Source organism: Numida meleagris, chromosome 5 (genome assembly GCF_002078875.1).
Source record: "Numida meleagris isolate 19003 breed g44 Domestic line chromosome 5, NumMel1.0, whole genome shotgun sequence".
Lineage (NCBI taxonomy): Eukaryota > Metazoa > Chordata > Aves > Galliformes > Numididae > Numida > Numida meleagris.
This window is the reverse complement of record NC_034413.1, coordinates 12,748,891-12,774,541: the sequence shown is the minus strand read 5'-3', so window position 1 is coordinate 12,774,541 and position 25,651 is coordinate 12,748,891. Positions and strand designations below refer to the sequence as shown.

The following is a 25,651-nucleotide window of genomic DNA, read 5'->3' as shown; positions in this document are numbered from 1 at the left end:
AGTTCCCCTCCAAACCAACAGACCCACGCCCCCATCGCTCCTGCTGGAAGGCTGCAAACATCTCTCATTTCCAGAGCAGATCTATCAAGATGAGTTTAACTCCACCCGCCCTTGTGTCAATACAATATTTAGTTTGTACAAACTGTGTCCACAAACACTGAAAATAAGAATTGTTAGAGAGGAAAAATGTGTCACCACTGAATGATGAACATTCACAGCTATGGGGGGAAGTTGTTCAGTCTGGGAATTTGAAATAAAAACATGAATTGGAACATACTAAAATCTTGCCTCCAAAGAGAAGTACAGATAATAGGATCTCAAAATACACTTTGATTTGCTTCCCCCCAGTTCAAATTTAAATGCTCCTAAATCTTTCAAAACAGTAGGTAGACTATGCCCTGGTGTCCTAGCCAGTAATCTCAGTTAAAGCTGAATTTCAATAACCGCCGCTGTGCTGATAAATTAGAGTCAAGGACATCCTGGTTATGGCACTCACCTGCTGAGCTTGGGCTTGTGATGCCTAACACATGAACAAAGTATGTTTTAGGGGACCTCTAACACAGCTAGAAGCATCAAGCTCCAAGACCTAATCCTTAGTTCAGCGCTGACTTCATGGGTGGTTAGTCTCTCTACTACTGTAGAAGGAGGACAACGCTTGCTTAACCCACCTCACAGGTTTGCTGAGAGGAGCTACTGACATTTCTACGTGCTTTGAAAATGGAAGAAACTATAGCAAGTGCGACATATCTAGCAAGATCCCTACAGAAAACCATGCTTTACATCTGGCTCAAGTGCTCCAGTTGCTCTTTCAAAGTTGCACAGCATGCTACCCCCTATCCAGAAAGGAACAAAGAAAAAAGCCTTCATAACAAGCAGAAATAGAAACCTTTTGGTTAAATCACAGTGTCCGGAGTAAAGAGGCCTGAATACCAGCCTGGAATCTGCCCAGGTTCACCCACCATATCTGGGAAAAACCACCTCACTTATTCCCCCATTTCAGCCATCTAGCCTGGAAATTAGAGGATAACAGCAAAGCTTTCTCTTAGGACTGGCAGGCTGCTTAACGTCTGTAAAGCCCATCAGCCTGGAGTAGTTTGAGTAATTGATTTAAGAATGATTTAAACCATTTAATTTGAAGATCCCAGCCCTGTAAACATGCAAGTAAATTAACAAATCTTTTGCCATTAACAGGATTACTCCCATGCAGAAGTGCCTGCAACAACAAAGATAACATCGTATTTATACAACTCTTACTAACACCGGTTCTTTCCGATGTTAGTGCCTGAGCATTAGCAATAAATGTAATCAGGACTTCCAGCAGATTAGCAGTTACTGTAAATTCTATTTTTCAACACTGGCGAGTTAAATATACAAACAGGAGAAACTAAGGCCCATCGCCATGCCTGCAAAACCCCCTCAGCGCAGCACGTCTCCTCTACGTGTGGTAGAGGATGTGATAACCTTATCCTCACTAAGAAAAAGAAAACATACAGAAGAGAAGCAAATCTTACCAGTGCAAAGTGTGTCACTACCTGTATGCTGCTGCCTATCCCATTAAAGTGGGATACACACCCAAGTAAGCCTCCATTCATACCCAATGCAAACACTGATGGAAAAGTGTAACTTCATTAAAATCCCCGGAGCTGATTTATTGGCACTTAATTCAAACATGCTCCTCACTGGCTAAACTTCATTTCACAACCAGTCTCCCAGATTTTGAATTTCTGTGGCTCTCCTACAGGCACACTGTGAGTGACCCCAGGAACGTCTTCTTTGGCACAGACAAACAAATTAGTACACCTGGTTAAAGCTTTCCTAATTTCTGTACCCCAGTGACAGCAGACACGCAACTGTGAATGACACAACAGGAACCAACATGTTATCTGACAATACAAAAAAGCAAAAACCCACTGCTTCTCCCCTCCGAGCCTCTACAAGACCTGGAATACTGACAACCATCTCGTTTGAAAGTTGGGCTATTTTATCAATCAACTGTACAGTCTTCCACGATTATGATCCATTCAAGGCAGTTCTATCAGCAACACAATTAATTGCCCAGCAAGATATATTCATTTTTGGACTTTCATGAGCACACAGTTTATGCTCGTGATTACAACATCATCCATAAGAAACAGCTTTTTCTTAGCATCTGCTCCAGCATTTTCCACAACGAGAAGCTGGGTTGCTGGGGTCATTTTGCTCTTTTTCAATACTCACTTTCTGAGGAAGGCGATCACAGGGGTAACTTGGAAAGCACTAACTGCTACTGCTCTGATCTTTTTTCCTTCAACACTTAACTGGCATTGTTCCTTTAGCCATCTACTCTTCCATTTTTAATCCATTTGATTTCTGCAGTCCCCAGCAAGGCCTAGAACAACAGAATGATTTCTGAGAACAAGTCAGCAATTTAAAATTCAGTGGTGCCTCTTTCCTTCCTGACAAAGGCTGATTTCTAAAGGACATTTAATTACAGGCCTGAGTTCCTATTTTCTAGACCTAAACACAACCCCTGAAGGCTTACAATATTTGAGTCACAGCTGGAGCTTTGGTTACTATACAGTTTAAATATCAGCCTCTTTACTGTGCAATTTGTTTTGAAAATCAAATCAGATGCCGTGTCATAAACAAGTGCTAATTAAGTGCTGAGCGGAAATTGGGCTTTTTTGTGCAAGAAGGGTTCTTAAATATCTGCATCTTCACTTCCACGAGAAAGGATAAATATGTCAGTACAATAATTATAAAGTGAAACCTACTCTGGTACTTGCAAGGCAGTACTGCTGCTTCTCCATTTTATCTGCTTCCATGCAAGAAGATATAGAGGGAAAGACGAGACGCGTATGAAATATACATATGTACTAAGGATTTTATTAATCTGATCATATAACCCATAATGCTTCCCTTTCCCTCAGAGAGGACACTGACTCTGGGTTTCCATCACATACCATTCAAACAGGCAAGCTAAACCCATCTCTCTCTGCCACCGCAAAGCAACTGTGAGGCTACTTAAATTTTCATTTCTTTTAAATTACGATCCACACACAGGAATTTATTTGAAGATAACACTGCATTCGTTAGATATAACACCTTTGATAAATACCAACTGAATAAGAGGAATAATGCATTGTAGTATTCTGATGGTTGCCTCTAAGTACAAATATTCTCAACTCCATTAACTAACGGGCTCTCGGCTACGAAGGCAGAATTAGATCTGTCAGTCACCGACAAGGGAGGGCATGGCCACTTCCACCAAGGATTGTCCGGTTGAGATGATTTTCATAGGAAAGGAAAGTATCCCCTGTGGCACAGAACTTGTTAATGAGTTTGTATGCATTACAGCAATAAATTCCTACTACGTAATATACCATCTCACAGCCCAGCCAAATATCCCATTCCACTGCCTAGAGCAGCATTTGAAATAAGGCACAGTTAGATCTGTGGACTCTAATTCAGCGGAAGAATTTGAAATCCTGCATGTGATTCTGTTATTAGGAAAGAAATCCATACACTCTCTGATACTAGAAGCAAAAAGCCGCTAAGATTTAAGCGTGCTGCTTGTGAGATTTTTGAGACCGAGCAGAGGTCAATGAGTTGGTTGGTTGTCAGAGCTCACAGTTTGCTATAGAAACTCCTTCTGAAGCAGGTAGCACTCTCAAGCAGTAAACTCTGCCTGGAAGCAAAATGAATTCACTCCGAATGGAGAACCTGGCTAACTCCAATTCTTCAATGAATTGGTTGGAGTGTGTTGACCAGAGTCTGGTCAAGTGCGTATCTATATTCCTTGACAGACACAAGAGTTGCAGCTACCAGGAAAACTACTTCAGTCACACAAAACATCACGCTACCTTCTTAAGGGCTCAAAGGAATACTAAGCTACAGCATTCTGAATCAGACAGAGGTCTATGATGACACTTCATTAATCTTCGGACAAATAACAGCAAGCTCCGTGAGCATGCTTACTATCACAACATAAAGACATCCTCTTCGTGCCCATGCATAAACGCATCCCCGATTTCACAACCACTTGACATTTCCAATCTGAAATTCAAGTCCCACGTTCAGCCCCTTCAAGACTGCAAAATCTATGGCGAAGAGAAGCTACGTGTCACACGCTACTGTCTCATCTTGTGCCAAGTATCCAGTAAGAACAGCGGCATCCACAGCGTGCTATGTACAAACCAGAAGGCAGCTTGTCTCAGTATCAAGCAAATGAAGGCAGTGCCTTTTAAGACTGTATCTTGTCACTTCTTCCTAAGTCCACATAAAAGCCAGAAATCTCATCTGGATACTAGTTTTCCACGTAGACTCAGAGTGTGAGGAATAGGAAATTCTGTACTTCAGGAAAAAAAAAATAGAACCTAGGTGAACTATACTAAGAGGTCCGGAAAACTACAATCTCCATAAATAGCAAGAGAACTTCTAGTGCTAACTTTTACCTTCCTGAGTTCCTGCTGAATTCCAGGTAACTTACCAAAAAACACATACGTATGGCTGTTCTATCCCAACCCATTTCCCTCACAAAGCACTGTGCTACAATGACAGCACGGGACCTGTTCACACACTGTAAGGAACTTGGAACCCATAACTAATTGCTCCAAGTATTTACCAGAATGTATTCCATCTCCTTCCCTAATCTAAATGCCCTGTACCAAGGTCAGCTCCCTGACAGTTCTCAGCTCTTCAGGACTGGCACAGCATGTAAATGCTCCTTCACCTCGCTTGACTAGAGGGAATATTTAAAAGAAGGAGTACCACAGAAACAATGTCTTGGAGGAAGGATTATGGTGCGAGGATGCAGCAGGGACAACAGAAGTGATGGAAGACATCCAATGGGCAGTCGCTGGCAGCATCCTCATGCAGATAAGTACTTGTAAGAAGACTAACCAGAATGAGCCTGAAACGTTGCAGGACTGACCAACCTTCAGAAAAATAAAAGGAACATATACACGAAAGCAAACAGTACGCGCAGCCTCTGAGATCAAATTCTGGTAACTACCGCCCAAACGGAGCACTCACGATGGGAAGCCCAAGCAAATCTACTCCCAATTTAGAACAAATTAGAATTAGTGCTAGACTAACCCAATCTTCTTCTTTTAAGAAGATCACCGAAGACCAGACAAATTAGAAGTAGTTAAGCATTTGATAGGTGACACGTAGGAAGTTACTAGTTAAAATGGAGAGGATTAGGATTAATACCAGAGTTGTAAGGAGGATGAAAACCTAAAAAGGGAGAGGATCATGGGTCATTTTCAAAAGGGAGCCATCTAGCTGTGCAGTTGGATCTTGGTTGAAATCCACTATTAATCTTGGAATTAGTGATAAAATATTCTCATCAACAGCTATAAACCACGAATTATCAATTTGCTGAAAACAAACTTCTTTGGACACAGTATCTTGAAGTAACAGAACTAACTTAAGATGTATATAAATCAAAAAGTAATGTTATTCCCATTGTAAGCTGGAGACTCAAAAATTGAAAAGAGGGGAAGAGGCCCAGAGATATTTCATTAGATAGTGATGGTTCACCACTCAGAAGAAGCTATGAGGAACGTAAATCCCGCTACAGAATATATAACATGAAAAATTCCCAGCAGAGACAAATTAGTGTTAATGCTTTTGTACAAGGGACCAGTAACAACCTTTCCTGGAATACTGTGCATAGTTCTGTCCACCCGTGTCCCAGGTAGATTAATCAAATTCTGCAGCTATTTAAAAAGACCTCCTCAGATGATAAAACCTTATATGAAACATCCTATGAGGGAAAGAAAAAGGGGAAAAAATAAACTTGTTTAGCCTCACCAGATCCATCTCAGAGGCTGCTATCTACAAACATATCCAGACGAACACAGAGGAGCAGGAAGAGCTGTTCAAACTCGAGAACAACTCTGGCACAGGATCAAATGAGAATGAATTAGCCCTGAATGAAGTTTAGCTAGGAAAATATGAATGAGGATTCTAGCTAAAAGTACTACAGTTTGGAATAGCCTTACAATACCATAGCAAAGAAAACAGCACCCATGTAAGAGTTGCTTTGAGGAGGCTGCAAAAGGAACTACAGAGTGCACTGTCTGCCAGTACAGGGGATTTGAACCCATGCTTCACAACACCTGCTCCAACCCCATGTGGTACCTTTCCTGTTGCTGAAGGGCTCCGTATTGTTTTGCCTCTGCCTGAAGTCTTATTTTTAAGGCCAGCAAGATATAGATACATAGGAATATCCTTTTACCAGTAGAAAACTTTTTTCAGGGTATTTTACTGTTTATAAAAAAAAAATGCCATGAAAACACAAAACCAATGCATTACACTGGAATCACCTCAGTCAAAAGAAATGAAAAAAAAAAAGGAAAAAACTAAAAAAAAAACCCAGAATACAGATTTTTGTTCTTTCAAACCTATTATCAACAGAAACCAGATTAGATCATATTTGAAGAGAGTATTAACACTGTGTAGATTTCTTCTGTAAACTGCTGAGATGGTTTCAAGATACATCTTCTAAAATGAGACTGATCCATGGCTCCTAGAGACTACAGCCTCTTCTCATTGTTCTGCTTTGCCAGAAATGAATGACAGCTGGCTACATTTCTTAATTTTTTTGAGATTTTGGCAGAATATAAGGAAGAAAAACAGCGAGCAGATCCAACAAACCACCCCTCTGGGGAATCACCAGAATCTTCCTATCGGATGGAATTTTTTAGCGGTGGGTTGTTAGAGCAGTATGGTTAGGTTGCGGTTGGACTCGATGATCTTGAAGGTCTTTTCCAACCTGAGCAATTCTATGATTCTATGAATTCAAAGGCCAACTATCCGTATGCTAAAAGCAACTCCCACATAAACACCACTCTATTCTGCACTGCTCTCACAACAAACCACGTGTGATGTGCATGGAGAGGGAGCGCTTGCACTGTGTGACAGACTTCCACACCAGACCCTTTTTCTCTAAAGTGACGAGAGACTGCTTTGGCTGCTAAATGGGCAAGTCTAGAAGCTCCAAGATTTCCTCTTTCAGCCAGAATGCAGCCAAACCCTGCTTTGTATCCAGCAAAGCCCACCGCTGCCTTCCTCCTGAGTAACCCTTTCTCCTACATTTGAAATACCTCACCATCTGTAACAACTCGGTCCTTAGACTCAAGCATCAAGAGACAGCGCTGCTACAAAGAAACCACAAGAATTCACACGGGGGCACAAAGCCAGATGATGGAAGAAAGCCACACAAGAGTTGTGCACTGGCTGATAGCTCCCAAACTCCCTTTCTACAGCTTTCATCAGCTCTGTCTTGCTGTAGGTGCTTCCAAAGAGGATGGGTCACCTGTGCTACAGCTAGAACGCCACTTAAGTTCATTCTGCTAATGCAAACAGGACGTACAGAGTTCATTCCAGCAAAGCATGCCCCTGCAACCCTTCTCAGCCCAGGGCGAAGCAAATGAAACCAGCACTAAGGCTCTTTGCTTTTGCCAGCCAGACCGGTTACTCCAGGAGGTGCCACACGGCTCCTGCTCACAGGCTGTGAACACTTCTGCCCATCCCTCAGGAAGGCTGAAGGATCCCTTGCCGAGCTTTCCCCTTCTTCCCCATTCTCTCTTTCCTGCTGCTCCCATCAGGATGATGCACAGACCCTGCTTCAGCAGGGAGGGGAGGGAAAATTAGATCAGATGTTTTCAATTCTTAGTACAGAGCAGGACTAAAAGCAGCAAATTGGTTTGTTTCTGAGCAAAATCGCTGTGGAAAAGTGGAATAATTTTAAATGAGAAGTCTTTGACGTATCTTCCTCCACCTTCTGCCATCACGACAAACAGACTGGGCTGTGCACACCCAGCTGCAAGCAGGCCAAGCACCCATTGGTTAGTGGAACTCACAGATGAAGAAAAAAAAATGAATTTTAATGCAGTTTTTAGAAATACTTGTCATTGTTTCAGTGTTGCCATTTAGTGAATGGGGCCGATTTCTCTCTCAGTAGGGGATGGTATTTTAATGATGTAACAGTGTACTTCCCAGAAGAAAGACAAGCCTCATGAGGCAGATTAAAACAAAGAATATTCAGATCCCATTAAAAACAGACAGTTTCGAGCCATTTTTAAAATTAATTTTGTTTAATGATAAAATGTGTTATCTTAACAGGTGGTTAGCCAATTGTAAAATTAACCAAAACATGGTTAGAAGCGCAAGGCTAGCTATTAGAACAACCGGTTTCCTTTCAGGCTGCCTGCTCTTATCAGGGCACCGCATGATCCTGCGTGAATTCCTCCAGTCCACGACCCCAGGCACATTTCCGAGCTTCTGCAAAGCAGGAGTAGTATTTGGCCAGCACCAAGAACTTGAATAAGGAGGCACTGGAAAGCAGTGTTGTTTAATAATAGGTCACATCTAATGCAAATCTGAAGATGTTTATTTCCAATAGTTTCTGTTGAACCAGGAAGTTTTCTCAGCACTAATCACTGCTCGTCAAGAAAGCAGCTTGATATTCAATTGCCTATTAGTTGTATTTTGAGCCCTCACTCTTTAGCTGCAGCCACCAGATACTGCTATGCTACAACTCACTCTCTGTTGCCACAGCCAAAAAAACCACCTTCATTCAGCCCTTTTGAGCAATCACACCCAGAATATATAAATCATACACCTTGCTGAGCATCTCCTCAATAGGATGAAGGAGGAAATGAAGAGGGCTGAAGAAAACACAGAGCATTGGGAACCCAAGGTAGTTTGCCACCAAGAATGGCTAAATATTACCCAAGTGCTGATATGTGGAGGTTGAAGACAACACGATGTAAGCAGACAAGGAAGTAAGGAAACTCCCTGCATGTGCGAATGGCTTATGCCACTTGCATTGCTGAATGTAGCATGAAAATTTGTATACAAAAGAAGCAATTTGCTCAGCTCACTGGTTACCCACGTGGTCATTTGTACTTTAAACCTTGCTGTAGCAATCACTCAAAATGAATACAGTAAGAAATGCATCTATGCAGACTAACAAAAGTCAGTGGAATCCCTTCACTCAACTCTTAAGGAAATTTCATAATTTCAGGTATAAATAACTTTCCTTGTAATAGAAAACAAGCACTTTTCACTAACGAGTTTTATGGTGCAAACAAGCCCCAGCAGAGAGAAAGCCAAAGGAAACAAACCAGGGGATGAATACATCCACTTGACAAAAACATGCAGTCAGCTTTTGTAACTCAGCAAACGTCGTCTGGTCCCCACTTCAAATGTTTTCATAGCATGAAGTGAATTTTAAATCAGATCAGAGCATGAAGTTGCTTCTGCCATTTCATTTCTACCTGCAGCTCACCCCTTCCCCTAGCTCAGTCCCTCACACTGAAAACAGCCAACAGGAAAAACACAGTGACTTTACCTTTCCACTTCACTTGCTGCCTGGAGATCAGAGCTTGGCTGGCCACTGAAAGTGCTCTGATGATCAGCTACTGTTGCGTGCGTTCCTTCATTGTTTTTTGTTCCTCTCTCTCACTAAAGGTCACCCCTTGAAGAGGCCATCTCCAAACACCACCCATTTCCCACCTTCCCCTGGTGACGATACAGAACTACAGAATCATCATTTTCTTCCTCTGAAACCTCCATTACCTCTTCCCATTGCACAAACCACTGTAGAACAGTGAGAACATTGAGGCCATTGTGCATACCTTGCATCTTCTAAAGATTTTTTGGGAAAACCTCAGCCTAACCAAACTCCGTGCTTAGAACACTCAGCTCCATCTTACTAACTAATAATTTAGTGCCAAATACTCACAAGGAATTATAACTCTGCTGACTGGCAAATAATTTGCAAAGGCAGATTAGTTTAGCTGCAAAAAATAAATATCCACCTGCACACACTAGCACTAATCAGGGCGTGAAATTAAACTTTTTATTCAGTGGGAAATAACTGCTGCAAGGCGGCGATTTAGGCTAGGAAGCAAATATTAAGGTCAGCCTATTCTCTCTGCTGTTTATAGTACTTATAATAGTACAGAGAGCACGGTGCAACGAATTCTGCTTTTTAGGTCTACGAAACTAAATACTTCGGCAACGTGATAGCAAATTTGCCATTTGCTTTTCTAATTGCACACATTTAATGAAGCAAAGTGGCTGAAATGAAACATTACCAGGGAAGCAAGGGTGAAGTTCCTGAAGCACCAAGGGTTGCACCTAGAGCAGAAAAATCTTCAGCTCCAGGATTTTGGGACAGAATGAAAGAAATTAACATCTTACGAACACCAGTTCCTACGAATCCTCCAGCTGAGAGAATGTTACTTCAGTTCTACCGGAGAAAATGACCAAGCATACATTTAAAAATCAAGGAGGCTTTGCAACCCCACATTTAGGAAGTAACTGCTGTCCCAGCTGTTCTACAAAAGTACTCTTGTTGCTGTCATGCTACTCTTCCTTCGGATACCCATGATTCTATGACAAAGTTACAACATAAATATGCCATTAGGAAGATGGTAAGGGTCTTAAAGCAGAGTTTTAAACAATAACTAACAAGTCCCAGCTCTTCAAAATCTGAGTGCTGCTGATGCCATAAACCATACAAGTTCTCTGCAAATGGAACCTCTTAGACAAAAACAAATAGGTCTACCTGTTCTGCACGTGTGTGAATATACATATAGAGAGAGAAGGAAAAGAACAAGCCAGAGATTCCAAGGTTTGGTACCTTTCAGCCTCCAGCTGCACTGACCACATGACCTACCAGTTATGCCAGAAGTACCTACAAGGATGTAATACCAAAATAAAGGAACTTCAGATAAAAAAAACCAGAACAAATTCACCTAAAGACACTGGTTTTTGCTCTTCTATGAAATAAGAAGGCAATCAAGACCTTCTAGAATCGCACTGCCCAGAAAGAAAACACTAATGGGGGCGAAGTGGAAAAAGAAATTCATGAAAAACACTGCTATCAGCATCCTCCTATTCACAAGCCAGGAAATTAAATGAAGTTCTGCAAATCGATTCATCCAGAGAAACTGAGAAAGTGAAACTGCATTAAATACCGAGTTATTGCTTGAGAAACCATCCCAGATAGGATCCCACACTGGTCAGGTGCAGCTCCAAGCACTCCTAATTAAACACAACTGGAGTTGTCACGAGTCCATTCGTGCAAACAGATGTTACTTCACAGAGCCTTGATATTTTCCTTAAATACCTTTCAAAATGAGGAACAAAAAATATGAACTCTTATAAAAAGGGCTTTATTGTATTTTTATAGCATATTACATACCTTGTAACAATCATTCCGTTAAGTGTGAATGTCAGTTTTATTTTCTGTCCCTTTTTTCCTGGCTATTTACAAGCTTTGTAAGAATCGTTCCTTAATTAAGTCTAAACATAGTTTTATATAAATGGATTCCTGGAATTAAAAACGTTCAGACTTAAGAAATGATTGTTACAGAGACTGTAACAGGCCGTAAAAAAGAATGCCACTTTAAACAAAGATTTCTCATTTTAATTAAAAAGATAATCATCAGAACATTCGTACACTTAACAGAACCATTTGAAGCTACTTTGAAAAAATATCTACTATTCTATGCAGGCATATGTAGTTTACTTTATATGACATTTAATCAAAGTCTCAGTTGAGCCTATTGCACTCATGCTTTAAACACTGTATCTACAGTTGTAAACACTTCATTCAACTATGGAAGTTACTTATCGAGCACCTCATTCCAAGTACTTCTGTAAATGGTTATGACAACAGAAATCCCGTATTCATGAAAGAATAAAACCAGAGCTCTTCTATAAGGCATGTTTTTGTTGATGCTGGTGTTTTTGGGTTTTTTTTAAGCTAATGGGCATAGCTGTCTTTCCTTTTAGCACACGCATCACTCTCTTAGAACCGCACTCTTCATAAAGCGCAGTGTGTATCTCAAGGGTTTTAGAAACATGAAAAGGCACTGAGATAAACTAAGGTTCCACTCCAGTGAAACCCTTGGTGTAGCTGCAGAACACTGGGCTACATAATTTACACCATCATCTTTTAAATCTATCAACTAGCTTTCACTCAAAAGAAGCTCTGAAAGATGGCGTGTAGAATGTGTGATAGAAAACACTCCTTCACCAGCAGATACGGCCCTCCCTGATGAGCAGCTGCTCAGTATTGCATAATGCTCATCCGCTGCAGCTGAATATTGGGAATAAATTAGGCCTGCTTGAAACTCAAAGGTAAACCGAGTAGGTGAATGAAGTGAAATACGTTACTGAAAGCTGAAAGTATCAGATGAGATGTATTGCAGCTGAACACACACCTGGAAAACTGGTGGCAGATATTACCTAAATGCAACACTGATTCATTGGTGAGTAATCGATCCAATAGCAGCCACTGAGAACAATGAGACTTTAGTCCCATTGAAAAGCTACACATACAGGAGCATACAACACCTTGTCTTTCAAGGTAATGAATGTAGACACATTAAAAAATAAATAGTTCCTTTTAAGGCAAGATAGTTTCACTTATAAGGGTAGCACTGGATGAAGTTTCCACGTGACATTTTTCTCTGAGTGTCAGACATTAGATCAGCAGGTCTGCCTTGCCTGATACCTTGTGACTCAGGAGCACTGCTCAAAGTCACTGCCAAAAATGAGGTACTGACGTGAAGTGGAAAAAGTATTATTTTCTAGAGAAGCCCAAAAATAACACCACCTACAGGGCTGGGTTTCATTTTGTGTTGAAAAGCAGCACAAAATTCATGGCAGAAATAGAACCACCAGAAGCTGGAGAGATAATAGGTCTCACACCTACGGAAGATGTTTGAATATTCACCTATGGTGAGATACCTCAGCACTGGGAAAGTCTCAGGGAAAAGTCACTAATTAACTGCAAAGCCCACCTCAACCCAAAGCACAGCCCATCTGGGAAGGGAGCAGCACAAAGTGCATCACACACTCGGATGAACAGGGTAATATGCTGCGAATGATTCAGCATTAGCTGAGGATCTGCTACCTCCATGCAGATAATTGTAGCAATGCCATTACTGCAGTACCTAAGCACTTTCTGAGTGCTGAAAGACTGAAACAACAGGAGACCTTCTAGCAGCACCGAGCTGATATTTACAACTGGATCTCATTCATTGGACCAACCTACCTGCATACACCTCCACCACCAGCAAAGAGAAAACAGGGAAAGACCTCATCAAGTCTGACAGAAACTCTTTGTCAACGTAATTAAAATGAGAGATGGACTACACAGATGCATGCTGAAGCAAAAGCCTGAGATGTGGTATAACCAAAAGCTTTTATCACTCTCAACCTGTACAAATATATATACACACCTAAAAAGTTCAAGGGGATCAGAGGGAAGCTCCCTCTTTCATTGGAATTTTGCATGCACTTTGCTTTGCACTTTCCTAAAGAGGCACTTAATAAAACATTAAGGAACTTGGTTTAGCTTTTAGCTCTCAGCAAAGCCTGATCCTTGATAATTCTTCCCTTTATCTGGAGCCCTTACCAGATGCAGCTCCCATAAGAGCAGCTCTCTTTCATGCTTAGGTCTCTCCCCAGCATCAGGGAGCTTTATTGTTCGGATGGCACGCTGCCAGCTGTGAGATGGGCAGGGATTCCCTCAGGTCCCAGGCCCAACCTTGGGGAAGATTTAAAATGCCTGGAACTAAGCTATTGGCTGGGAACCCTAGAACAGAATAACAAAAGCAGTGCATGAGATGTCAGGGCAGCACGCAGAAACATTTGAGGATATAAAAGTCGCTCCACAGACTCAGGCTGCCATCACCAAACTTGGCCCAACATGAGCGCAGCAGGCTCAGGGACACTCCTTTAGCCACCTGCACACTCGACACAGTGGTTTATTATTACCAATTGCTACCTTTCCTGTTTAGGTATCCACAGCATTTTCCCACTTCACTGAGCTGAGACCCTATAAAACTGACAGACTTCAGGACTAGCAGCAAAAAGGTCAATGAACCACAAGAGAAACAGGTTCTGCAGGCTTAAAAAAGCAGAAGTCAAACAAATGTTGCGAAGCTCAATTAAAAAGTAACATTTGCAACTAGCACTTCCTCAATTTCACTTTGGGCATACATTCTGAAGGTTTAATAGAATTGCTTCCTCCCGATGAGCTCAGATTTCGGTCCGTAGGACTGGAAATACCAACCCAAAACAAACTTTCAGCAGGTGCTGCCAGGCATTTAGATGATATCCATAGGGAAAGGACAGTTTCAGGCACCCAAAATATACATTCCATTCAGATGGTACCAGTGCGTTTCCATTTCTAAACTGTATGTTTCTAGCCTAAAAGGTTTAGAAATATCAACAACTGAGGGGAAAAAAAGAATTAAACTACGATTTAAGTGTCTGAGGCCTCAAATCTAGGTACAATTGCAGAGCACCTCGGATGCAAGCACCCTGAGAGCTGCCTGCCATGCCAAAGGGCAGCCCACAAGCCCAGGCCACGCGCATCCACCATCACTGCTACGCAGCAGAAGGTGAGAGACCGAAGTGTCAGTGTGCGCAGCTCTGAGGGCAGGGTAGAAAGGAACACGGAACAAAGCTGCAGGGGGACGGGGCGCAGTGCAGCACAGCCTAAAGTACACGAAGGAAGGGAAAAACCCGAGAATCCCACGCGTACCCTCCCACCACGCAGCCCCCTGCCCCGCGCGGCCTTCCCTCCCCTCTCCTCTTCTCACAGCACGGGAACCCCCTCCCCCTGCGGCCCAGGGCCCCCCGACCCGGCACTGCCCCTCGCCCCCACCCTGCTACGCTCTCCCCCTTCCCAGCCCCCCACGCAGGTGCCTCCTCCGCTCCCCGCGGCCCCTCACCATGAACTTCAGGGCCTTCTCCTGCAGCACGGCTTCGGCCGGGTCCATAGCCATGCGCGGGGCCGCGGCCGCCCCTCCTCGCAGTGCCAGGCCGCAGCGAGCGCCGACAGGAACCTGCACTGCCCCGCGTTCCCCCCCCCTCCGCCTCACCCCCGCTGCCCGCAGAGCGCATGCGCCGCCCGCGGGCCCACGGGAAATTGAGTCCCCCGCCGCGCCTCCGGCAAGGGCCTGAGGGTGAGAGAGAACTACAAATCCCAGAGGGCAGTGCGACGAGGGGTATGCCGGGAGCCGGGCGGCGCACGCGCCGTCAGCGGGCGAGAGGGCTGATGGGAATTGTAGTACAGAGGGGGCTGTGACTGCGTAACTTGAGGGCAGGGGCTGAGAGAAGGCCGCTGTTTGCGAGCGGGGAGAGCCCCTTTTCTGGGGATGTTTGGGCCATTTTCTGCCCTAGGCCGCCCTAGGTGGGGCGAGGTGAAAGGCTGGCTCCCTGCACTGTTTCTAATAAGCATCACACGTGTGGCTAATGAGAGGAGTTACTGAGTGCACATTTCCGACACTGGGCTCCTGGCCCAGCTGGCGGCCTGCTCCACTCTGTGCCCACGCAGCAGGGATTTCTGAGTCACCTGCTCATTTTAATGCAGCCCAAACACCACCTACCATTCATCCTGTGCACTGGCACATCTCTACGTGCATAGAACCAGTACCAAAACCATTTGGAGACTTGTGTACGGTCAGTCAGTGGTGGATGTTGTTGCCTCTCAGCAGCACAGCACAAAATGGGGAGAATGGCAGCACTGGAGGGGATCATGCAGACTGGCTGTGCTCAAATCTCTCCACAAAGACACCTCCCACACCGCCAGCCTCCCAGGGTGCATCCGTTTCCCTTGGCATAACGATACTAAATCAATTTTCCCTCAAAATTAGACCAAATTCTCCATGCTGCATCAAGCAGCAAACAAACAGAAAGCACTGTCCAACGGCCCTTTGGTAACAGCAGCACATAGAGGAGGGTGCTTGTTGCAGCCCAGCATGTCCCTCCTCTGTAATTCCCTCTACGCACACCAAACCAGAGCAGCCCACTCGTTGGCAGCCACCACCACTAATCCTCTCCGGTTTGTTAATTTTGTCTAATCTCTTCCCAATTTTCCTGCATTTCTAACAGCCTGTCCAAAAGCTGAAGCCACTTTACATGGAGCAGCAGGGAGGAATTTCTTCCTCTACCTTTCCCTATAGCAACATAACACTGAATTCCTATATAATTTGTGATCCCTATTCTTCTCCTTGCTGCTTTTCTATACATGACCCTGCACCTTAAGCAGTTCACCCTGAATTTTTTCCAGTTTAGATGCAAAGGTGGCAGCAACAAACATCAGCTCCTTCTTGCCGTCATTAGCTGAAACCCATTCCTTCTGTTCCCATGTTTGAGCGATAAAGTGAAGCTCCGAGCTGCAGGTACACTGCCAGCATCTCCTGAACACCAGCCCTGCCCTCCATTTTCTCTGAACACCTCATCTCCAGGTTTCTAAACAAGATAATCAGAGAGAACATGATGCAGAGAAAATGCCCATTTCTGCATTCCTTGCAGGGACACCTGAGCTGGGTGGTGCCAGGCTGTGATGATGGAGGAGCTGTGTTCCCAGATGAGCAGCATGGGAAATGGACGTAGAATAACCTTATGTCCTCTGAATCCCAAGGATAGAAATCTTCCAGAGAAAGCTTTCAGGTCACCAGGACACGAGCTGTTATTCTTGGCCTGTCCCAGCCACTCTCTTGGTCATTGTACTCAGCACTGAAATGCCTGAAATGCTTGGATGTAATAGGCCTGGGCATTTTCCAGAATGCTGACAGTGCTGAAAACGCTTACCACAATTATGTAAATAACAGTAATTATAATGAGGGAGTTCTATAATTGCAAAAGGACAGCTCCTGTAACAGTATTGCAGGCAACTGAGGGCTGCAAGTGCTGGGAGCACAGCTCTCCTGCTCCCTCCTATAGGCATCCTGCATGGGTGGGATAAGAGAGGATCCCCTCGGCAGCAGCTTGGTGGCTTAGGGCTTTGATTACATGTTCTGTCAATAACGTTTGATGCTGGCCTAGTTGCAAGAAAACTAGGAAGTGTAATTTGGTCTTTAACTTAAAGGTAAGTTCTCAGGATCGTAAAAAGCAAAGGCTCATGGTGGAGCCAAAACTGTGATGGCTGTTCAGGAACTGGAGTTATCCTTTGTATAAACTGGACTGAACCTTGGTAGAAGGCAGAGACCAGCTCAGTTCTCCTCAGCAGGACACTGGGGACCCACAGTTCAGGACAGGACAGAGGGACAGGACAGATCTGTGCACACCCACAGACAGCCCACAGAGACAGAACACCAAGGAACAGGTTTTACAACCAGTTAAATAACAGTTTGTTTGGATTGGAAGAACCCAGAGCTGGACATATGCGGTCAGTGCTGCCTCTACCACAGCAGATCTGCTCTGACAGCTCCTCTTAATCTCTCTTGAAACAACAGCCATACATTCCCTTCCTGCACTCCCCATCCTTTCTGCAGAGCGTGTTGCACAAAGCCAGCCACACACCGCACAGGGAGCTCCCAGTCCTTCCAGATGAAGGATGCTACCTAACGGTAAAGATATTACTGTGATTATTTTTGCACTAGCATATTGCTCTGTGCATTCTGGGCTCTGCAGACCACATCCACGCCTGGTGTAACGCCATGTTAATTTGCTGTGGCAATCATTAATTGGGTAAGGAACAGCTGGTGCTTTGCTTTAAGTGAAGCTGATTGGGTCAGTAAGTAACTGTTTGGGTAAAGGATGTACAGCAGGTACAGCCCTGCCTCTGTCTATGCTCCAGAGAGGTTTCACTTCTTGTTCCTGTGACCCTTGGAGGAAGCAGTAAGATTTGGCCATGAAACATTAGGGAACTTTAATCAGTGCAGTTCCTCTGGGCATTTTTGCCTGAATTTTAATATTTTGAATAATAAAGGATGATTTTAAATTAAATTTGTGGGCTCACCATCTGTGTGTGCTTGGCCTTGTTTTCCTCTGCTTTGGCAGTCCCTTGACTTTGTTCTTTCCAAGTAACAGCAAAAAGGAAGGGAAGAGAAAAGAGGGGAGGGCACCAGAGCTCTTGTTGTTCCCTTTGTCCAGCAGCAACCGGTGCTGCACAGCACCTGATAGGGTAAAAGCTGCTGAGAGCGGGCAGGGATACCCCACACCTAGAAAGCAGCACAGCTGAGTGTCCCCGTAGTCCTGGTCAGCTTCTCCATCACATCCCACCCATGATAGCTGCACGCTTTGAGCAGGGACTTTTTGGGCAGTGCCTGAGAGACGTAGGGGCAGAATGCCTCTCTGTAGCCTGGGTCTAAGGGACACAGGCAGTCATTTGTGCAAGAGGAAGAGAAGAGAGCATGCAAGTACCAGGATCATGCAGCATGATTTAGGTAGACTATATGGCTGGAACAAGGTAGTACCCATCATTCACATCCTCTCTCCTGTCTCTGCCCAGTCACATGCTTCTCATCCTCTGCCAGCTCTGATGCTTATTTGCTAGCACAGTGAACAGTTTTGTTTGCTATAGTGGCAGAAGAACTATAATCAGGACACACCAATGAAGCAGTTCTTGGTTGCTGAGTCAAAGTGGCTCTCCTTGCTACTAGACAAGTAGCAGAGCTGCTGGGAGGGTAAGTGGGAACTGTTCTTCAGGGCAGGGGAGGATAAGCCCAGTCCTTGCCAACAATGGGCAGCTGCTAATTACACAGGAGCCAGGTGAAAAATTCACATCTTCGCAGTACCAGGGTCTCCTCACCTCCACTCTAGGGTGCCAGTCTTGAGCCCTGAGAATGGATCTGGAAGGCTCCTGTGCCCCCAGGGGTGCATCCTCCAGTGCCTGAAGCATCTTCCAGCAGTCTGTCCTTGGGACAGCAGCGACGATGAGGTCACCTGGTCCTTGGCAAAGGTGAGAGCATCACCGTGGGCTCAGCATCACTGCCTGGATGGTGGGGAAAGGGGGAAAAATATTTATTCTTACGGGGATAAAAAAAACAAACCCAAACCACCAAACCTGACCCAACAGAACAAAACCAACCCCAACAAGTACCTTGCAGCCAGAAAAGCCTTTTAAAGCCTCATGAATATTTAGCTTGTCCTCATGTAAAATATATGACTTTGTGTAAGGATCAGGCAAAGGAGGTGCATGATTTTTTTCTGATTTATGGCCCCAGCAACGGATTATTCATAGCAGAGCAGCTGTGTGGAAAGATTCATCCACTGCAAAATGTGATTGTACATCAGGCAGTGTGAGGGAACAGAGCTATGACTAATGGCTACTTTACATATAAATGAGAAGGTTGGCGCTAGGAACTGTAAAAAGAAAAAAATACAATCGCTCAGCTGACGGACCCAGCCTCTTACTGCAAGCGCTGCACAGGGGCCTGGAGAAGACAGAAGAAGGCTGCCTGGAGGCACTGCCTCCCCTCATATCCTCCACCAGGCCATAAATAAGGCAACAGCAGTCGAGGCATCCGAAGGCCAAATTTGTTTCTGGTGTCAACATGCGGGCTGCAGGGGAAAGCAGGAGCAGGGATTTGCACCCTGGTTGGGCTGGGGCAGACCCAATGGTGCCCTAAGTCTGGGGGCAATGCTATGGGGTGCCCAGCACAGCCCCATGCCCCCTCCCATCAGCAGCCCCTCCAGCCACATTGTCTAGACGTTGCAGATGTGGACAGATGTTGGGGCTGTAATTTATAACAATGGCCTCCAGAAGGCAATTCCAATTTGTTTCGCTAAAGCTTTAAGTTACAGGCAGCAAGATCTCCTGTAAATACTCTTGACTTACTGAGTAAGTACATAAGAGTTTGCCTGACAAATGCCCACAGTCATTGCCTTCCTCATGCCTCATAGTGCTTGTGGACTGCATTACAATCCGCAGGTCCAAAAGCCATTGCCCTCTGATGAGGGGCTCAGCAGGTCCCAGATGACCCAATTTACTGACTGACAAGGTTTGGGGGTAGTTTCTCTACCACCATTCACCTGCTTAAGTGAGAGGGGATACAACGATTACATAGACCCAGCTTCCAGCTCTTACATGATGTCTTTGTCATGGGGAACAACCTTGCCATTCACCACCTGAAGGACCAGTTGAAAAAGCAAACTTTGAGCTCTTTAAGAGATTCCCAAGAGGGAAACCTCTCCTAAGGCAACACAACTCTCATAGGAGAGAGTTCCCCGATAGGAAATCCTTCTGTAACCAATGGAGAGCATAGAGCTCAGCCTTTCCCTTTCCCAGGCTCCCACTAACCCTTTTCAAAGCAGCCCACAGTAGACACTATGAGGCATTGTCCCTCCATTGGACACCATCAGATATCCCAAATAATCTTCTCATGCTGTGCTAACCTTCCTGTAAAAGATAACCAGCTTGATGAACTGTAGCAAAGGACATAGTGACAGTAGTGACACTGCACCCATGGGAGGAGAAGGGAGCACAAAGGAGGGATGCAGCCTCTGAGATTTGGGTTGGATTGGAAACATACTCTCTCTGGATTTGCAGCTACAGTTCTGCAGTCTTGTGCTGGGAGAGCCTGGAAAGACAAACCCACCGGTCCTCAAGGGGTGAGAGCAGAGACACAACTGTGCTTCACACAATTCCCATCGCTTTTGGTCCAGAGTAATTAAAGCAATGGGAAAAGGCAGTTTTCATGGTTTTGGCCAAATTAAAAAGTCATCCTTTCCCCAGCCCCCAAAAGTTTAATTTCAGATTTAATGAAACATTTAATTTGAAGTAATACATCTTAATTCGAGGGGAAGCAATGTTTTGAATTAAAGTAAGTAAAGTAATGAATTATTTATTGCTCTTTAATTTGGATTTTTTTGTTTTTTTTTTGGCTGAATTCAAGGTGAAACAAATGTCACGGTGAGCTCCCATTTACCACTGTGAGCAAACAGTATTTAAGTTTTCCAGTTCACGTGGGACAGCAGGGTGCACAGGGAGGGGATTCATATTGTAGAATCATTAGAGTTGCAAGGGACCCTAAAGGCCATCTGGTCCAACCCTCCTGCAATGAACAGGGACACCTACAGCTCCATCAGGTGCTCAGAGCACTGTCCAGCCTGACCTTGAGGTGTCTCCAGGGATCACCTCTCTGGGGGATGTTTTGGCCCTTGGTTGATTGTGTAGCCACAAAGGACACCAGCTAGGTTGTTATTAAAAGGGAATGGGTCAGCACTGGAGGGAAAGGACTCCAGTTCCACTTGCACATGTCTGTGCACAAATCCAGCTTCCAGAGTAAAGCAGCCCCAAGTGCCCCCTTATCCCCACCATTTCAGAGGCATATCGCACCCAGAAATTCCAGAATCCAGGTGGGATCCCACCTGCAGATGGAGGTGGAAGTGCACAGGGGACCTCCCAAGGAAGCAAACCAGCAGAGAAGGGGATGATGGAGCCATGAGATGCTCCCCAGGCTGCATCCAGCCCTGCAGATCCATACAGTCCCCAGAGAGCATAGCTGTTTTGGGGGGCTGGACTGGACTCCTTCCTCTGCTTGCTCAAGCACTTCCAATTAAACCCAGTGGAATTCAATCTATTCCTCTTAATAAACTTCCCTGTTTCCCTGCCAACTCCCCTCCGGACACCAAGACGCTATTACTCCAAACACAACAGGAAAGGGCTATTTTTTTCTGCAAACTTTCTGACTGAAGAGACAGCACGATTCCCCCCTAGCAGGATCTGAGCTATTAGGATCCATGAAAATTAACTGCAAGTAAACATTTGGGGAGGGGAGCAGGGGGGCTGCTGAGCTGCAGCAGAAGGGATGCTCATACATCCGCTTCCCAAGATGGACAAATATGGGGGACCCAGCATGGGGACGGGGACCTCCAAGCACATGCAACTCTGAGGATACTGTCCCCCCCCCATCTCCCATCCCAGTACATCCAAGATATGTGGTTGGGGAGAGGGAAAACCCAGCAGACCCTTCCCCATCCCCGCTCCGCACACACGCAGCCCCATCCATCCCCATGTGCCTGTCTCCACCGCTCAGCCCCAGAAGATTGATGCAGCCATCGCCCCGCTCCCAAAGCCCTGGTCGCAGCTTTGCAAGGCAGGAGCCTCCTTTTCTGCTCTCCTCTCCCTGACAGATGCCTCAGAGCCCGGGGCCGCAGTTAAGGTGACAAGATTCAGCAATTCTTTATGAACATTTCATTCCCGCTCGCTACACGACGTAAATTAGATGGTGTGTTACATTCGGGCAAGAAGCACGATATGTCACCACGGCGCCGGCCCATTGGATGGAGAGGCTAATCCTGCCGTGAATTTCATTACTGCTTTTATGCCATCGGAATTAGCTCAGTGACAGCGAGCCTGATTGTCTTTCACTAGGGGTTTGCCAGGGTGAGGGAAGGCATCCTTCCTCCCTGATGGGAGCACCGTGGAGTGACCCCCTCTCCATGTCCAGGGCTCAGAAACTCCAGTATTCCTCCTACTGGCACTGAGATAAACGCTGATTGGCTGAACTCATCCTCTGACGCCCTTTACCCACCCCTACATCTCCCCTGCTACGGAACTACTCCTATAGCTGTGCCCCATCCCCAGAAACACTCAAGGTCAGGCTAGACTGAGCTCTGAGCACGCTGATCAAGCTGTGGGTGTCCCTGTTCATTGCAGGGGAGGTGGGCTGGATGACCAGAGAGATGGACTAGATGAGTTGGAAGGAACTGATTCTGATTCTAGCTAGGGAACAAAGCCAGGAGCACGCAAATCCCCAGGCAGCCAGATCTTACCTAAGGTGACATTGCCAGGAGGCCACAGGTACCAGAAGAGATGCTCCAGACAAGCAGCAGAGATAGCTGGCAATGCCTGAAGAGTATGAGTAGAACTCCATGGGCTGGATGCGTGCACATGCTGTGCGCATGGCAAGGACTGCTTTGCAGTGCTCTTGACAAAACCAGGAGTCTTGGAAACACGCTATCGGTTGTCTCCTGGTGTCATCTCCAGACCCAGACAATGGAGTAACATGAGCCTGCCCACAAGGTTTCCCAGACACCATGGCATGGATTCTCCAAGCCCAACTGCCGGAAAACTCTCCTTCCCCCAGGCTGTGTGCTGTGGCTGGAACAGCCCCAGCTCATTCATCTTCATTTATCTCCTCTCCACCCCCCCGCCAAGGTTTTGCATCCCATCAAGTTCCTTTTTCTACCTCTGTCCCAAATTCATGTGCCACCAACCCTTTAACCAGCAAATACTCACCTGCAAACCCAAGCAGCCCATGACCTATGAAAGCACTCACCTTTTTTCTCCCAGTGCCTCCCAGTTCTGATCCATTTACAGGGGGCATCTGTGCAATGCCCTCCGAGGGTCGAGATGTTGAAGCGCACAACACTTGGAGGTTGCAGTCAACACTAGTGGTGAGCTGCCTGGTTGATCTGATCCAGATTCTGATGATCTGATTATGATTCTGCATGTGAGTACAGGTTCAAGAACAAAACCACAGGTGACAAAGACCTACTGATCACCACTGTATATGATCATCACTGCAAGCCAAAGCCCTGCATGTGTCCTCAACATCCTGCATTTCTCCAGCCTCAATATGCCCTGCAAAATACACAGGAGAATTTAAAGCCAAAGTATCAGCAGAGAAAAATAAAGCTCTCAGTGTTTCTGAGATGAAAACAGGTGAACAGCTCCTGAAATGCTCTGTCCCACCAGCACAGACCCCATGGCACCTTTGGGTGACAATGCTCAAAGTGCTGGTGCGGGCTCTTCCCTTTATAGAGCATCGCCAAGGGACTAAAGAAGCCCTGTTGTGCTAAGTGCTGCACAAAGCATGGGGAAAAAGTCTCCTAACCTCACAAGCAAGAAAGCTCTCGTCTACAGCTGAGAAAGGACCACTTCCTACCTCCTGGGAATAACTTGCCAAAGGGCGAGCTAGATTGGGAACCCATCCTTAAGAGTACCTCCGACAGCAGTAATGGCCCAACTATAGGATGCCCCAGCAGGAAACCTGGAGAGAGCTGAAAATATTGAGATCTGACAGTACTGAGATCTGGAACTCACTCTGGCTGTGTTCCCAGCCCCTCCTGCAGCTCTCAGGACCATGAGGATGTAGAGCCTTAATGCACATCTATTAGTCCGAGCACTCTCCCCTTAGGTAAGCACTTTGGGAAGCTTGCCTAGACCTTCGCAGCAATACTCCATTAGCCCTTCACTCTAAATCTAATTAGGGGGAGGAGGAGTGGGAAGGGATGGGAAAGAGGGGGAGGAAGTGAACAAACTGATTTGGGATGATGAACTACAACAGAGATGCTTCAGAGAAAGGTAAAAGAAGAGAAGTGGTCAGACTCAGATAGTTGCAGGATGAGAGCCTGAACGGGACACGGGAGCAAGGTGTGGGAGAAAAGGGGTCCAGGGTCAGAGCCCACCCCCCAGCCACCCCACAAACCTCTCCTCGCTCGCTGTCCCAGCACCAAGCTCCACCACGCAGGTTCCCCGGAGCCATCTCGCCCCGATTTGCCCCCAGACACAGGAAGCCTCGAACACATCATCCATCGCGCAGCCCAACGCAGCCGAGACGAGGCCAGGAGCTGTGCAGAGCAAAAATAAAAAAGTCACCAGGACTCCCCATATCATATATATATCAGCCAGCAACGGCTCCACTGGGAACAAAGGTATTCAAGCATTGGAAAGAGAGTGCTTAGCAGTAAAATAGGTCCTGGAAGCCCTCGGGCACTATTTACTGGGAAATGAATCTACCTTGGTGACTGATTGCAGCCTTTTAACCTGGATAAATCAGATGACAGATAGGAGCGTCTCCCAGGTAGCCCTGCCGGCAGGTACCTCCAACACAGCCCCATCCATTTCAAATACCTCTGTCACCCATCAGGGGACACGTCCCCTGCTGTGCAAGGAGAGAGGGATCAGCAGGCAGAGTGCTGCCAGCTTTTGCAGCACCTCTGCTCTCTATTTACAATGGGAAAGGCAAGGGGACCATCTCTAGCTCCCGTGCAAGAAGAGCCCAGGGCAACTGCAAGCACACTGCAGCAAATGAAGCCAGCAGCTCTGCTCCTGCAGGCGCAGCAAAGCACAGAAGAAGGCTGAGCTGCAGGGAAAGGGAAGCCCTAACCTCCCCTCTCCACCCCCAGCACTTGAAGCTCTTCAGCCTGCAAAAGCTCCATCCATCTATCCACAAACACCCCCTGGAGCAGGGAGCCCAGGCAGCTGCCTCCCCCTTTCCTACTTTATAGGTTTTAGGGAGAAAGCAAGAGGCAGGAACAGGTGTTCTCTCATCCTATAACCCAATCCTCTGCTCTGCCTGTTCTCCCCAGCGCAGCTCCTACCCAGGGCCAGCTGCTGATGTTCAGGAGAATTAATTACCCACCCTGAGATAACAACCTTCACCAAGAGAGTTAAAGGAGCAGTGCTCAGCTCCAGCAGTGAGTCTGGGACTGGACAATCTCAGTTCCCCAAAGCCCTCAGCATCCCCACATGAAAGACTTCTACCCAAAACTTTCGTGGCAGAGACCACGTAGGGGGAAATTGCGAGTACATCCAGTTTGGCTGGATCAGAACATTGTGTTCTGCAAAGTGTAAACCTGCTCCTGGCTTTCTGTTGGCTTAGAGGAAAATGAGAAGTCAAACCAATGTATACTGTTTTCATTCCCACATATGGGATCGCTCCCTTCCGTGCCATCCTCATGCAGCGTGGTACCAACCCTTGCACAATGGGCACAGGGCATTTGCTGGGACCTGCTCTGGGTATGTGATGCAGATGGGGCAAGAAGGCAGGTGCCAGCCAGGGTGCATGCACCCAGGATGCTACAAGAGGGATGAAGGAATGTGCATGGGGACGAGGGATCCACCCAGGGGCTGGGCTCCCAAATCCATCATGGATCGCACCATGAAGCCGTGCTC

At 45.9% G+C, this 25,651-nt stretch overlaps 1 protein-coding gene and 1 long non-coding RNA gene across 9 annotated transcripts in view; both read right to left on the bottom strand.

Annotated features, from left to right (window-relative positions):
- The window catches only part of BTRC (beta-transducin repeat containing E3 ubiquitin protein ligase), a 108,911-nt gene extending 94,001 nt beyond the window's left edge, over window positions 1–14,910 (bottom strand). For 4 of the 8 annotated variants that reach the window (XM_021397532.1, XM_021397535.1, XM_021397534.1 and 1 more), the window contains exon 1: window positions 14,751–14,910. In XM_021397532.1, coding sequence (XP_021253207.1) covers window positions 14,751–14,804 — 54 coding nt within the window. In that variant the 5' untranslated portion in view covers window positions 14,805–14,910. The remainder of the gene's footprint in view (window positions 1–14,750) is intronic. The other 4 variants (XM_021397533.1, XM_021397537.1, XM_021397539.1 and 1 more) reach the window with 1 other exon arrangement.
- On the bottom strand, window positions 15,108–24,941 carry LOC110400590. The gene is made up of 4 exons (XR_002439949.1): window positions 24,494–24,941; window positions 24,183–24,324; window positions 23,031–23,335; window positions 15,108–18,739 (listed from the first exon to the last, which is right to left on the bottom strand). It is a non-coding gene; the product is annotated as an uncharacterized LOC110400590 (long non-coding RNA).